Below are 15397 nucleotides of genomic sequence, written 5' to 3' on the forward strand. Positions count from 1 at the left end.
CTGCACCCCCCACCCCCCATAACTCTTAAGAAAAATGACCAAGCAGAAAATGTTTACACTGATTTTGTTGCATGTTGGAGACGTCTTATTATTATTGCCCCTGAACAGTGTATAGACTTTATAAAAAAAATGCAAAATGCACCTGTCTTTTATATCTAAATAAAAAAATGGTTTGTATTTGTTTTCGTTTGTCAGATGACAGATGACAAAAGATGTAGCTTCATCTGTGTCTTATTATATGCTGTGTGTGTGACAAAGAAAAGAAAACAGTAGGTAGTCAGTTGGTAGGTATGTTTGTATTTGCGCTGTTGGAGCTCATATGAATCCATATAGAGCTCATTGAGTAATGATTAATTCCGCCTCTTTTGCCTAAGTTGTGATACCATCAACGGCCACTTTATTAGGTACACGTGAGACCCAATAAAGTGCCTGGTGTGTATGTAGGTAGTCAAGTATCTTGGTAGGAAGGTAGTCAGGTAGGTGGATAGGTTGGTTGGGACGCAGATAAAAATAAGGAACCGGGTATGTTTGTATTGTATTTACTGTATATAAGGAGGTCAGGTAGGTAGGTAGATAGGTAGGTAGGTAGGTTGTGCATTCATTCTTTTCTATACCCAGGTTGTAACAAGTCAATCATCCTAAACTAGTTTGGTCATTCTGCACCTGGAGTCTCTCTGTGTACGTCCATGTCCTGGTGCCAGGCCCAGTGCTACACTTGCATATAAATATAGAGGCAGTGAGGGTTTTAGCCACCAGAGGGCGCTCTGTCATCACAACACAACAGCTCTATTTCAGCTTTGGACTGAACTCAGGAAGCACAGTGTGTGTGTGTGTCTGTGTCTGTGTGTGTGAGAGAGGTTTCCTGTCGCAGGTAAACTCACCTGAACACTGCCAATGAACACACACTAACAGGCACACTCTCTCTCTCCCTCCCCACACACACTCACCCACACTTACCCACACTAAAACACTGAGTGGGGGCTGCATTTCCACATTCCGCTCTGAGGGAGACACTCCCACAGCTCGGATCCACAGGACGAGAGGTAGAACCAGTCCACTTGATGGATGCAGAGCCAGAGAGGAGAGAGAGAGACACAGTGTGTGACATCTGACCCTGAATCATCTGGACAATCATGGGTGAGAAAACATCTTTTTTTTCTTTTCCTTTTTTTTTTTTACATTTTATTATATTTTATTGTCATTATCTGGACTCTTGTTAAGCTCTGTAGCAGGTGTGTGTGTGCGTGTTCATGCTTTATTTAATAATTCTGCATTTTATTCGCTCATAAAAATGCACAACTTTAATATTGCATTTTATGATATTTACAGTAATAATTGTAGAGTGAGAACTTGTTCAGGTGTGTGGGCAGCTTTCAGGGTCATGGGTTCAAGACCCGTTTTTATTATTCCGTTAGTGACAACAGTATAATTTTATTTAATATGGAAATATGTCTTATTAGAAGAAGAAAAATACGATAGATACAGACATCATTGTACTTTCAATGCTCTTTAAAAATACTAGACATAGTGTCAAAAATAAGTCATTACTCTTGAAGGAAACTAATATTAATTAAAAAAATAAGCCATTATCGTGATATTTTTATTTATTTGATGTTCTACATTCAAATGTTTGATAATGTTGTGGAAGATTTTGTTTCCCTGTTTACTTTGGCTCATTCTCTTTTCTTTAAACTGATTAAAAAAAAAAAATGTATGTGAAGCTGATTCACTTAAATCGACCCCGACTTTTAAATAGCCAGAAACATACACTAAGATCATGCCCTGTGTGACGTCCGTGGTGCTGCAGCTGCTGCTCTTCTTTAACGCATTCACGTCTTTTCTGATGGAAACATGTATGAAAGGAGAATAGAGACCGTTATTTCAGAGGAAGCTCTGCAGGCAGGGAGGATGTAACAACTCACATTTCTAGCAAGTGAGATCATCTGTGTTCTCCAGATTTAAACCATGCTCCTCTCTCTCTCACACACACACACACACACAGACAGAGAGAGAGAGTGTACTCAATCCCAAATTTGGATTTAGGGCCTTCACACTCAAACTGTTTATTTCCGAGCTTCTGCTAAAGGTCGACCAGTGCCTCTTGTTTGTGTTTAAACTCCAAAATCCAAAGTTGAACTCATCGGTCAATATTTGAAGCGAACGCTCACTTGATACAGCTCTGCAAAAACTCCTGATCCAAGGCAGAACTCTGCAGCTGGCATGTCTGCGGCCGAGGGTGGACTATAACCTTTTGACTGTCTCCGTTATCAGACGCAGTTTCAGGAGTTTGACTCTCAGGGCTTTACATTATCTTAAAAGGTGAACGTAGCAATCAGCTGCTCATGCAAAATTGGAGAGAGGACATGAGCCACCTACAACCACACACAATGACTCTCTGTGAGTGAATATGCTGATAACCAGTGTTGTAATGTAACAGTACAAATACTTTGTTGCTGTACTTAAGTACAAAATTCAAGTATCTGTACTTTGTTATTTGTACTTCTAGCAACGTTTTACTTTTACTCCACTACTATCAACTATTGTTACTACCAAATACAATCAGAAGAAGAAGACTTGGTATTATGGTCTATATTTATATACCGCTTCTCTAGTCTTGAGCTGATGAGCTGCTTTACATTACAGTTTTCACCCATTCACACATCTTTCATACCCATTCACACACTGCAACATGGGGTTAAGTGTCTTGCTCAAGGACACATATAAACTAGCAGAGCCAGGAATTGAACCCACAACCTTCCAGTTGAAGGACAACTCACCCTACCATTGAGCAACTAAGTACATTTATATCAGAAAATTACTTTTGATACTTAAGTACAGTAAATGTCATATACTTATAAGTAATATTATAAAAAAAATTGACTTCAACTTCTACCAGTCATTATCTGGTAACATCAGAATCAGGATCCTTTTATTGTCATTGCACATGTACAATGAAATTATAGCAGCAAACAAGTGTCAATGTACGTAAAAAAGTATAGTTAATTAAAAAAAAGGAACATTTACTCAAGTATCCCTTTAAGGTAGACTGCTTAAGGTAAGACTGCACTTAGAACAAAAGGATTTCACAGAGCAGCATCCAGTTATTTCAGGGATAATGATGTATTTATAAACACATATCTCGTCACATGGTATAAATTAGTTAATAAAGTAAAGTAAAAAACAACAACACAGAAACTATTTTTTCATTTGTTTGTGTAAAATAAACACAAACAAATGAGTTTTAAACATTTAAAAGGCAATATACCTCTACATAGGCCAAATATCTGAACATTATTTTTTAGGTTTGACCAGCAACGGCTCAGATTATGATATAAAAAGCGATTTTCTAGTCATTAACTGCCTCATTCATTCGTCCATTCATTCATTTAACACACTCTTTACATTTTGAATAGATCACTCTCTGCTGGGGTGGAGTATTTCTTTCCTTTGTCACACTTCCTGCGTTTGTTTGCTGCTGGTATTTTATGAACAACACTGAACAACACCAAACTGCAACTATGTGAACCTTTTTAGTTTGTTACCTGTAACGTTTACTTCAACCTCTTCAAAACCTTTATAAATCATTCTACTCTACTGACACACAAAGACCGTGAATTCAAACTGTTACGATCAAACCGCTCACACAGGATCCCTTGCTGTGATTGTAGTGTGCTCAGTTGTAACGTGTCCAGGTCAGGTTCTCTCCTCTCTCCTGTTATCACTCCTGTGTTTATCCTGTGTGGTGACCTCTTGTGACCTATGCTAACTTTGCAAAAATGATCACCCTAATGCACTTTAACATCTTGGTCTCTGTTGGACATTGTCTCCTAGTGCTCTGCACTTTAATCCCCTTCAACTTTGTCTCTTTTTATTTTGCACTTTCATTTTTAACATTATCTTTTTATTCTACACCTAATTGTACTGTTATTGTTACATTGTGTTACTGTCTGTTGTGTTATGCCGTGACATTGCCTGCCAAGGGACTGACGATAAACATTAGCCGTGGCTATAATTTTGCATATTTACATTTACATGTTCAATAATATGCACTGTCCCTTTGCAGATAAATAAATAATTTTTTGTATTTTATTAATAAATTCCTTCTCTACATTTAACCCATCCTTTACTAGAAACCTTCCTAGGGAGCAAAGGCGGGTTGGGTACCCCAGCCCTTTGACCTGGTGGGGACTCAAACCAGTAACCCTCCGGTTACAAGCCAAGTTCCCTTTCCGCTTGGCCCCACATATATATTATTGTGCAGCCCAGGTCAGTTTACCTAGTTTGAGCATCAGCAGGTTAAGTGAACGTCCAGATGATCACACACAGACTCCAGCTGACAACTGTCGTCCTCCTCACTCGTCCACTTGACCTAGGCCTGTTGTTGGGGAGTTAGCACTCTCTCTCTCTGTCTCTCTCTCTGTCTCTCTCTCTCTGTCTCTCTCTCTCTCTCTCTCTCTCGCTGAGCTCTTTACATATAAGTCATTTGAAAAAGACAGGGCTTGTTTATGTCGACCACATGTGCTTTTAAGTTCAGGCAGCATCACCCAAGTACACAGCAGTTTACCAGCAATGACCAGTAATTTGGGCTTTTTATGTCTCCAAGAGAGGAGTTGAGCAAATGTCACGCTTTCTCAGCTACAGACACGCGTTAGAAATGAAACCTGACATTAAAGTAGTCACAGGGGGCTCATTTCTACTGCGTTAAATTATAGTGTGGAATTTATAAATTTCATATTATTTTGAAACCTCTTTTTAGCCACCGCACATATGCTGTTTTTGTGCTTTGATGTTTTTCTGCCTTTGTTTTTGGCCTGTATGTTCCTTTATTTACTTGCATTTTTTTGTTGTTGTTTTTTTTACATGAATTTGCCCTTTAACTCTGTTTAAACAATACAAGTTTAAGTTATATAAGTGAAGTTACCAGTTAAGTTAAGTCACCAGTTGCATTAAATATTACTCATCATAGTATTGTATAGTTTCCATATTGGAAAAAGTGTACTTTTTACAAAGTAAGTTAAATGTTTCCATTTAAATACCCCTGTATATGCTCATGTCTAATATAGAATTGCATGATGCCGTTCTTGACTACAGTGTTACAGAAAATTAAATGAGGTTTTCCCCTTAAAATGTATGCCACACTAAAATAAAAAAGCCACAATATCCCCTTATATACTGTGTTTTATATATACTGCAGAAATATTTATAATAAACTTATTTGTAATCACAGACTTTACTGATTTTGTATTATTTTAATTGTATATTAGTTAAATATTTCATACTTTAATTCATGTATCATATTTGTGTGCAGGTTTTTATTAATGCCGCATAAATATACATTATTCTGGAGTGATTGCACATATGAATTGAGCTGTGGATTCTAGTTTAATTCAAACAAACGCAACTTTATGTGTTCGTCCATAATAATTCTGTCCCTTCCTTAAGGCACAATGTTTTCTAGTCATATGAACACACAGCATGAGGAGTGACTAACAAGGAGAGGTCCAGATGTTTTGTGTGTGTGGTTTAAGCAGACAAACCTGCAGCTCTACCCTCCAGTGATGTTTGTGTGACTCCCACCTGCTGCTTAACGGCTCAGCCTTCACTCGACAGTCATATAGCATCTGTTTTCTTCCCCCACAGCCAAACATTGGACTCCTGATCCCAAGTGACAAGTGTCACCATGCCAACTCCTACTGTCCTCACAGCAACCAGGAGTCCTCAGAGAAGTCGTTAGGTTTACAGGCATATTTACATCTCTGTGACATAAAGCAGATCCCCTCTAGTGCTGAGGCTGAGAGACCAGGAGGCAGGTGAGACTAAGCACGAGCACAACACAAATAATAATAATAATAATAATGATGATGAAAATGCACCTTTTCTAACTTTGTTGTCTGTCATAGAGATGGTTTTCCAGTGGAATCTGCTCCTAATTTTCACATTGCCACTAAAGACGGGACTGGTTTTTGGATGTGTGTGTCCCGCAGCCACCATTTTGTCCCAGTTTCCCTCTGAGGTTCCTGTCGGCGTATGTTGCCTGAACTTCTCTGGCTCTGCTCTCAGCCATGTGCGCTGGTCTGTGTTCAGCAATAGGACAAACATAGAGACACTGGATCTCTCATACTGCAATATCAGTTCTGTTGACACGAGTGGACAAAAGGATTCTGCACTGAAGAGGGTTTACTTAGGTCATAATAGACTATCAACACTGCCGAGGGACTTTCTGTCCAGCCAGCAAAGCCTGCTGGAGTTGGATCTGAGCAAGAACCAGCTTCAGGAGCTTCCTGAGGGTTTCCTCCAGGACTCTGACAGCCTCCAGGAACTGTACCTTCAGGGAAACCAGCTACGCTTCCTCCATGAATCCATTCTGCAGAAGCCCAGTCTGCACAGGCTGGAGGTGGAGGGGAACCCCTGGGACTGCTCATGTAGACTACTGCAAGCCCTGGAGGATGGCTTGAAGACTAACAGGACCACCAAGCTGCAGGATCTGGTGGGGAACCTCACCTGCTTCTCCCCCAAGCACCTAGCCAGCAGGAATGTGTGGTCAGTGAGGCTCAGAGACGTCTGCCATCCCCCTGGCCTCACTGCGCTCTTCATCGTGCTCCCTCTCCTTATACTCGCTGCCTTAGTGCTTTGCTGGTGCTGCGGGAGGAGGAGGAAGAAGAAAGATGCGCCTGTGTTCAGCCCCTCGAAGAAGAAGGCCTCCAGCTGCAACGGTCAGAAACATCACAGCAAGCTTCCGCCTGGAACTGTTGAGCCAAACAAAGCAGGGACTGAGGGTATCCTCAAAAACCAGCTGCTGTTACGCCCCGCGTCTGCCCTTCTGGGCAGCACCAGAGACATCTATGAAGAAGTGGAGATCAAGCTGGGCTCAGTGGATTCACTTCCATGCTGTTCCAGCGCCACAGACGGGAGGCAGGGCTCCCAGGAGCCCGACGGGGCCAACAAGACAGAGCTGGACACAGTGAGTGTGACAGAGGTGATGAAAGACTCGGCCGATCGGGAGAAGGCTTATCTGACCCAGTCCACCGAATACTACAGCCTGGTTCCAGGTATCGAGCTGGAAGACTCTGACCACGGAGAGTATGAGAATGTCAGCCTCTCGTGACACTAAAGGAATAGTTTAACTTTTTTTGGAAGGAGGCTCACTTGTTTCTTTTGCTGATGGTTTGATGATCAGCACCACTCACTTTTTTTACATGTTTGTACTAAAATTCCTTGAAATCTATGACTTAGAGCAGTGGTTCTTAAACTTTTAATACCAAGTTCTCTTACCATTATGACCAATGGTGTAAATAGGCCGAACAAAGTCAGCTACAGGGGCAGATTTATTCCAAAAAACATCATTTGCTCTCTACTCTTCCTCACATACATGTCAAACACTGGTACAGTGAAATTAGATCAAGATGGATCGAGAGGTAAGGTGACTCTAATTATTATTATTTATATTTTTTTTGTCATTTGTTTCTTATTTTCTGAGCACTCAAAATTCCTCAGCTTCACTCCTGGTAACTCCCCCACAAGAAAGTGGTGTTTCCCTAAAATGAAAATGACAAGAGGCTCTTTAAAATGCACTGAAGAGAAACTCTGTGTGTGGACGCAGGGACAGTGTGGTCCCACCACTGTAGTATCACAATGTAAGAGGAAGTGATTTAATCCACAGCTTTTCCTGTGGGACCTGAGGGACACAGGAACTGTTTGAAAGAGAGGCCCACTTATTTTTTCTCCCTGGAAAAACAAGCATATGTCATTTTAAATTAACACTGCACTCAAGGCAAAATGTTTCTTCACCTCACCCGAGTGTGCCTGTAATATTGTAATGCATTCCTCTTTGACTTATTACACTACAACAGGAAGGTCTGGAGCAAACGCCACCTTAAGCTGCACAACTAGAAATATCGGTGCCATGCGGTGACTCACCCTGTCACCATGTCTGCGGTTAACTGAAGGTGAGATGTGAAATTTAAAGTGTAGGCGTGGAGTCGAAATGTGTCTAAACCGTAGTTAGGACTAATGCACATGCTCTGCACGTCTCAAACTGCTGAATGTGTGTGCGGACGGATGTAAATAGGTATAAATCAATGAAAATATACGCGTCTGAAGTGAGAAGAAGAGCAGGATACATGCATGTGACTGTTATCTAAGACAGACGTCTCACGGTCACACTGTTTTGGCTTTGAATGCTTATCCGTCGGTGTTCGGTGAGACTGAGCAGCGAGGGTGCAGCGAGGGGCGTGGAGCTTCCTGGAATTTCCTGGAAGACAGAGGTGTATTTTCCAGATGGGTTTTCACAGTGTTTCCACTATATATGTATATGTATATCTATCCATATAAAGTTTCACTGCGCTTCAAATGCCAAAAGCCTTTTGGTCACAAAAATAAATAGCAGGAATGTTGGGAGTTGGGAGAATGTTGTTTTGTTTTGTTTTTATTTTTAAACAATGCCTTGATACTGAGGTCATGTCTTTTCTATGTTTTTGGGAGAGCAAATATCTGAGTGATATCTGAGTTTACATCCTTCAGTTGTTTTTAACCCTTGGAACACTGTTTCTTTTCTCCATTACTATGTTAAAAAACTTACCTACAGAGGCTATAAGAAATGTGCAATATAGAGTGTCTTCTATCCTTTTTTTCAGCACAACCTTTAGGCAATCTGATGACATGATTTTTGTTTTTGTAAACACACCTGAGCAGAAAAGTACTCCAGTTTTTGAAAATCAGATTGAATTTGTGAAATTTGCAAAGCACGTCAAAGCATTTCAAAGTTTGCTTGGCTCGTTTTTATTTTTGTTTTTTTAGAAAAATATGTGATATAAAATGAATATAATTTTGACTCAACAACACATAAGGATGAAAAATACCTTTTGTAAAGCCCGAAGACGTGACCTATGAACACACACACACACACACACACACACACACACACACACACACACACACACACACAGAGTGCACCTGTGGCACAGATCCGTGCCACGTGAGCACTAAGGGTTAAATAAGCACAATTGGAGACTCCAGACTGACCGTAGGGTTGAGTTTAAGAGTGGATGGTTGTTTGGTGGCGATCTGTCCAGGGTGTGACCCCGCCTTTCACCCTATGTCAGCTGGGGCGAAACCCCATGACCCTCATGTGGAGGATAAAACAGTAGAAGATGGATAGATGGATATAGGAGAGCAGATTTTAGAAAATAAAAAATCAAAGTCAAGTCAATGAAAATTAAAGTTTCCCAACTCCAAATAACAAGTTCAGATTTAGTGGCCTCTTGTGGTGAAGTAAGAGCCATAATATATAATTAAAGTCAAAGAAACACAACAGTTCAGTTTGGGTGATTTATTTTATTAACTTCTGGCAATATTTTCCACTGATACAGTACTGTACACACTGGACCTGTAATATTTTGTGATGAGGTGGAAACTTTGACCTACAGTGTTGACTACTGATTTGATTGTACAATTAAATTAAATATACTATTATATTTCATACACATTTCTGCTTTGTTCAATGAAAATAGAGCTATGTCTCTATGTTTCTGCTGGCAGGTGCAACTGATTTTCTTTTAAATGTACTGTATATTGTTGAAAAGTTAAAAACAAATAAATGCTTTAAGATTTCAGTTTCAGGATGATCTACATAACAATGATTACAACTGATTGTCATTGGTTCACTGCTCCAGATTTTTTCATGTGATCTTCCTCAGTGGCCTCTCTGTTCTGTCTGCCCCGACAATGACCCAGGTCGGCCTCAGCTACCTGAAATCCTACTTTTCTTTTGAGCTCTAATTTCACTCACCGTGGGAAGTTGTAATTACTGCATTGGGTTACCATAACGATCAGCTCACAGAGCTGCTCTCACTGTCCTATTCTAACAGAGTGCCTAACCCACGGTTAGCTGAAGCTGCAGGAAATCACTTGTTGGAGTTGCCATTTAGTTTAATCTGGGAGTGAATTTGATCGAGATCAAGATTACAGAGCAACCATTGTCCTTGTTTTTTTTCTTAACTCATACACAAGAACTAGAAACAGATATGAAGGTGGAATATTAGCTTTTGTGAAATATATTGTATTAAGTTTTAAGAGCAAAAATAATTTAAACAAGGAAAAACAAGAAAAAAAAGCACTAAAGGCTAGTCTGCACCTTTATATATCAGAAATGTACCACAGGGATCTATATTAGGCCCTCTTTTATTTATTGTTTATATTAATAATCTAAGTCAGAATGGGTCAGATGTTGTATAAAGCGTATATGCTGATGATGACGACAGCGTTACATTTTGTTGATTAGTACAGTACTAGTGCACACTGAACATTTAACATTTTTTGATGAAGTGGAAACTTTGACCTGCAGTGCTGACCACTGATTTGATTGTAAAAAGTTATATTTCATACACACTGCAGCACAAACATTTTAAACATGGAAAAACAAGAAAAAAAAAGCACTAACACTGATAAAAGCTGATCTGCACTGTTACATAATAGAAATATACCACAGGGCTCTATATTAGGCCCACTTTTATTTATTGTTTATATGAATAATCTGGGTCAGGATGTGTCAGATCTTATATTTATTATGACACTGTTATATTCTGGTGATTTATCAAATACATACATACATCCAAAAACACATCCTTATGTTCTTCTTAGCTTCTTCTGACGTTTATTACAAAAATGATTTATCACTGTGAGTAATACTCAAGGGTAGATTGAGAACATGTTCGTGGTGTGTTTTTTTCATCATTGGTGTGCTCCTGTATTACCTCTCCCTCTGTGTAATGCAAAGACGTTCTGATAAACACAAGAAAAGATTAAAACTACTACTTCTATTGTTTCCTGTCAATAGAAGCACGCTTGGGCGTCGTTGTTTAAGCGATAAACACGGACAGTGAAGAATCAGGGCTGAGGCTGAGAGCTATGCTGCATGTCAAAGCAGCACCATCTAGTGACTGCAATGGTAACCAGCAGTTGCATGGTAATACTGTTGCATAAATCTGTCGGCGATAAAAGTTAAAAGACACATCAGCTGCATGAGTGACACGGTGAAGAAGGAAGTCCACCATGATTGCTGATGATGGACGTCTGATGGTGGCCTCATAAATATGCAGTCAGGGCCGAGCAAACAGAGTTAGACAATAAAACAGGGACAGATTTACAGTGGACAGCTGTAACGATGTGAAAAACAAACACAGCAATGTGTCACAGCCAATGACAAAGGCTAAGAGACAAGCGAGCCAATCTGACAATCTATACCTGCATTGTAGTGTTTGGACTCACAGTCAGTGATGGTCAGAACATTAAACACTGTAAATCCTTCACTGAGAAATAAATCTGTGTTTATTTGGTTTTCTTTTACTCACATACATAACACAAGTTAATTTTTTTCAACATACAGGGGCGGAAATCTCATGTCATTGTTGGGGATGGGGCTCTAATTAGGACTCTTTAATCAACTCCACAGAGGTAACATTGTGCTATTATTAATGTGTATTAACACTGTGGATCATGCTATAGATCCATGGTTCCCAACCTTGGGTCCGAGCTGCAGAGCTTAGTCTGCTCTGAGGCTGTGAGTTTATTAAAATTATATTTGTGCATTTTTAATGTAGAAAATCCCAATCACACACTATTTAGAACTCGGTGAATGAAAACCCTTTCTTTTTCCGGCCCACCTTTAAATTCATTAAGCTATTTATTACCAACACCTGAGTGACCGCTGATCGGGTCAGTTAGCGGCTTTACCCAATTGCGTTCCTGTTCTCAGCATCTGTACAACAAAATGTAAAAGTACCAAAGACTCAAAACAAGGCAATATCTCAAGAGTTACCTTGGTTTTGATGTTTTGGAGGCACAGGACAGTTTATATCCATATTATACTGTGAGAAAAGGAACAAAAACTGTTAACTGCTGTTTATTTTTTGCATATAGAATAACGTGAATAATTACAAATGTTGGGGTTGGACACAAGCAAGAAGGGCTTCAAGGAAAAAAAGGTTGGGAACCACTGCTATAGATTACAAAACAGATTTGTGGAAAGCCACAAACTACAGCGTGACATGACAAACATGACATTTTTTATACAGCAGTTGTTTCCACTCATTTCTCATTCAGTGACTGTAGGTGTGTATCTCTTTGAGCTTCAGGTTCCCAGGTAATAAATGTGAAATGTTAAATTTATGGCAGCATGACAGAGAGATTTAAAGTGAAACCCAGAAGAAGAAGTTTTCTTCCGAGGACCGGACACTTCAACATACTCTACAACCAGGTGAGAGCACCTGGTTTATTTTGGGTTTTACAGAGTGATGCTGTATATGAAATATATATCAACATTTACAAACCGAAATGAGTCAAGATTTCAATATTTATTTTTGTTATTTTGCAGGATTTCATTTTGCTGTTACAAAGCAGAATAAACATGACAGTTTCTTACTCCCTCGAAGTGGCCAATGCAAGGTTCGGTGGCTTCTCCAAGCTCCTGTTCAGGTGGAAAGGAAGCATCTACAGGCTGCTTTATAAGGAGCTCCTAGTCTTCTGTGGGATTTATCTGTTTTTCAGTGTGTTCTACAGGCAAATACACTTATTTCATCTTCTGTTTTTGTCGCCTGCTGCACTAACTGATCACATTTAGGTGTTTGTGTCGTCCACTGGAAAACATTTATTTGTTTTGCAGGTTCCTCCTGTCACCTACGCAGCAGGATTTGTTTGAGCGAATCGCACTTTACTGTGATCAGTTCACCAACAGCAACTTTATCCCAGTTACATTTGTGCTGGGTAAGTCAAACAAAGCAAAAGATACTGTGTGTCATCTTATTTTAGTTTATTTGGGTTTATTTTCTTGATTTCAGGTTTCTATGTGTCCTTGGCCTTTAACCGTTGGTGGGGTCAGTACACCAGCTTCCCGCTGCCTGACAACCTGATGATGGTGGTGTCTGGAAACGTCCACGGAGCAGACGAGAGGGGTCGTCTGCTGCGACGAACCCTCATGAGATATGCCAACTTATCTTCGGTTCTTATCCTCCGCTCCATCAGCACCAGAGTTCACAAGCGTTTTCCCACTTTGGAGCACATAGTGGAGGCCGGTGAGTCCAAGAGCTCCATTCAAATATTATTAAGTAATGAAATGAATTTCCCTGTTGCTTTGCTATTGGAATAATATTTAATCAAGATATATACACTTTTATTTATTTAAGTGTTCACTCAATTCACTTATTAACAGTCTATATCCAAAGATATGTTGAGAAAATGGATGTTTTCAGAAGCTAGAACCATAAAATCTGGCATGTTTATTTAGAAAAATGTCAGCAATTATCAATGAATTCATTTATCATGCGTCTGTTGCAGCTCTGTTCGCTTCTTGCTGATTTTACACTGGGAACTGTTTTCGCAGGATTTATGACGACACACGAGCTGAAAACGTTTGAGTCGCTACACTCGGATTTCAACAAGTACTGGATGCCTCTGACGTGGTTCTCCAACCTGGCGTCCAGAGCGAGAGAGGAGGGACGAGTGAGGGACGATATTGCTCTGAGACTTCTGATGGACGTGAGTGATGGATGGACAAACAAAGCAAGCGCACACTGACACGTCCTCTTGCAAACTGCAGCAATCATATTTTATATGCTGACTGACTGTGTGAACTGTATCTACAGGAGCTGAATAATTACCGGGCCAAGTGCAGCCTCCTGTTCCACTATGACTGGATTAGCATTCCTCTGGTCTACACTCAGGTAGGAATCAGTGGGGAAATGTAACACGTTAAAGCACTTTGTATACTGTATACTAGAGCTGCAACGATTAATCAAATAGTCCCTAATTGCCTGTTTTGATGATGAATCAATTAATCTGAGTGCTTTTAGATCACAGCTCCTTGTAATGTCAATATTTTCAGGTTTATTTGCTCAGTAAATAAACTAGAATTGAGATATTGCATGTTTTATTTTGCAGCTGTAATCTTTTAATTCAAAATTCACATTACAAAATGTTTTGATGCAAGTGAAATAAAACAAGTAAAAATGTCACTTTTGCGGAAAAATAAATGTACTAACCAGCCAACCAATCAATGAGTTAATTACAACATTCATCGGACTAATCTGTACTTAAAATAATAATTAGTGTAGCCCTGCAATAAATGGTTCAAATTAGCTCATCCAGTCACAGCTATGATAATCTGATGATTTAACTTTGAGTGCTTCTTCAACACATTGACTTGCTCACTGTCTCATTTCAGGTAGTCACTCTTGCGGTTTACTCGTTTTTTGGCTTCTGTGTGATTGGTCGACAGTTCCTGAACCCTGACAAGGGCTATAAGGGTCAAAACCTGGACATGTATGTGCCTGTTTTCACTCTCCTGCAGTTCTTCTTCTACGCCGGCTGGCTCAAGGTAACACAAGCACATCCATGCATCACAGAATTTGGATTTTGTAGATACAATGTGACTTCAGTGTGTGTCCGATCTGTAGGTGGGAGAACTGATCATCAACCCGTTTGGCGAGGACGATGATGACTTTGAAACAAACCAGCTGATCGACCGAAACATTCAGGTTTTTTTTTCCTCTGGGCTTAACTCTATCACTGTAAATTCATAAAATACGAGTACCCTTGTTTCTCTCTCCTGTAGGTGTCAATGCTGGCTGTGGACGACATGTACCAGAACCTGGCTCCAATTGTGAAAGACAAGCACTGGAAACAGAGATATTTCTCCATCCCTTACACTTTGTCAACAGCAGCAGAGACTCTTAAACCAGCATTTAAAGGCTCCACCTTTGACATGAGGTCAATGAATGTACAATTCATTATTTTTGCTGCACAGTTCAGTATAAAGCTAAATTAAAAAAGGGAATTTACATTGTTTTCCACATTCACAGGATGAGTGCTGAAGATCTTGAGATCCATCAGCCTGCAGAAAGGCCTGTGAAGAAACAGTATTTATCTGTTAATGGATCACAGGGTGAAGGTCTCGACGACCTTCTGCAGAGGGGTAAAGGTATGAGCCTCCCTTCACTGCTGGAGATCTCATCTTACCCAAATGAGAAAGAACACGGCAATATTTCTCCTGAGGAAAACACCAGTGCCACCAACAACCAAGAACAAGAAATGACACTGATTCAAGTTCCAGTAGAAAATATCAAGGGAAAATCACCAGATTAAAAGTTGTTCCTACTTGTTGCCTGTACTGAAAATGTTTTCTTTCTTTCTTTTGCCATTCAGAAAATTACCATTATTGCTCCTTTCATTTTTAATTGCTAGGAAATTAAAAATGGTCCTTTTCTTACACAAAGTCTCCTTTATTTTATTATTGTGTGTGTGTGTGTGTGTGTGTGTGTGTGTAAAGCTGTAACTTTTGGTAGATATGCATGTACAAGTTTCTAAATTCCAAATTCATAACTGCTCTGCTGGTCACTTTAAACAT

General features: G+C 39.8%; 2 protein-coding genes across 2 annotated transcripts; both read left to right on the plus strand.

The window, feature by feature from the left end:
• Nucleotides 1–847: 847 nt before the first annotated feature.
• Nucleotides 848–8425, plus strand: si:ch211-106k21.5 (SLIT and NTRK-like protein 1). Its single transcript, XM_044051577.1, has 3 exons — nt 848–1137; nt 5641–5810; nt 5901–8425. Exon 3 carries the CDS (start codon nt 5903–5905, stop codon nt 7103–7105), a length of 1203 nt encoding a protein of 400 aa, XP_043907512.1. The 5' UTR covers nt 848–1137; nt 5641–5810; nt 5901–5902; the 3' UTR covers nt 7106–8425.
• A 3729-nt stretch (nt 8426–12154) lies between these two features.
• Nucleotides 12155–15238, plus strand: best4 (bestrophin 4). Its single transcript, XM_044037962.1, has 10 exons — nt 12155–12253; nt 12371–12555; nt 12659–12759; nt 12834–13067; nt 13376–13530; nt 13638–13715; nt 14216–14368; nt 14448–14528; nt 14606–14760; nt 14853–15238. The coding sequence occupies exons 1-10, from the start codon at nt 12173–12175 to the stop codon at nt 15133–15135; spliced, it is 1506 nt and encodes a 501-aa protein (XP_043893897.1). The 5' UTR covers nt 12155–12172; the 3' UTR covers nt 15136–15238.
• Nucleotides 15239–15397: the final 159 nt, after the last annotated feature.

The sequence above is a fragment of the Solea senegalensis genome, linkage group LG1, assembly GCF_019176455.1.
Source record: "Solea senegalensis isolate Sse05_10M linkage group LG1, IFAPA_SoseM_1, whole genome shotgun sequence".
Lineage (NCBI taxonomy): Eukaryota > Metazoa > Chordata > Actinopteri > Pleuronectiformes > Soleidae > Solea > Solea senegalensis.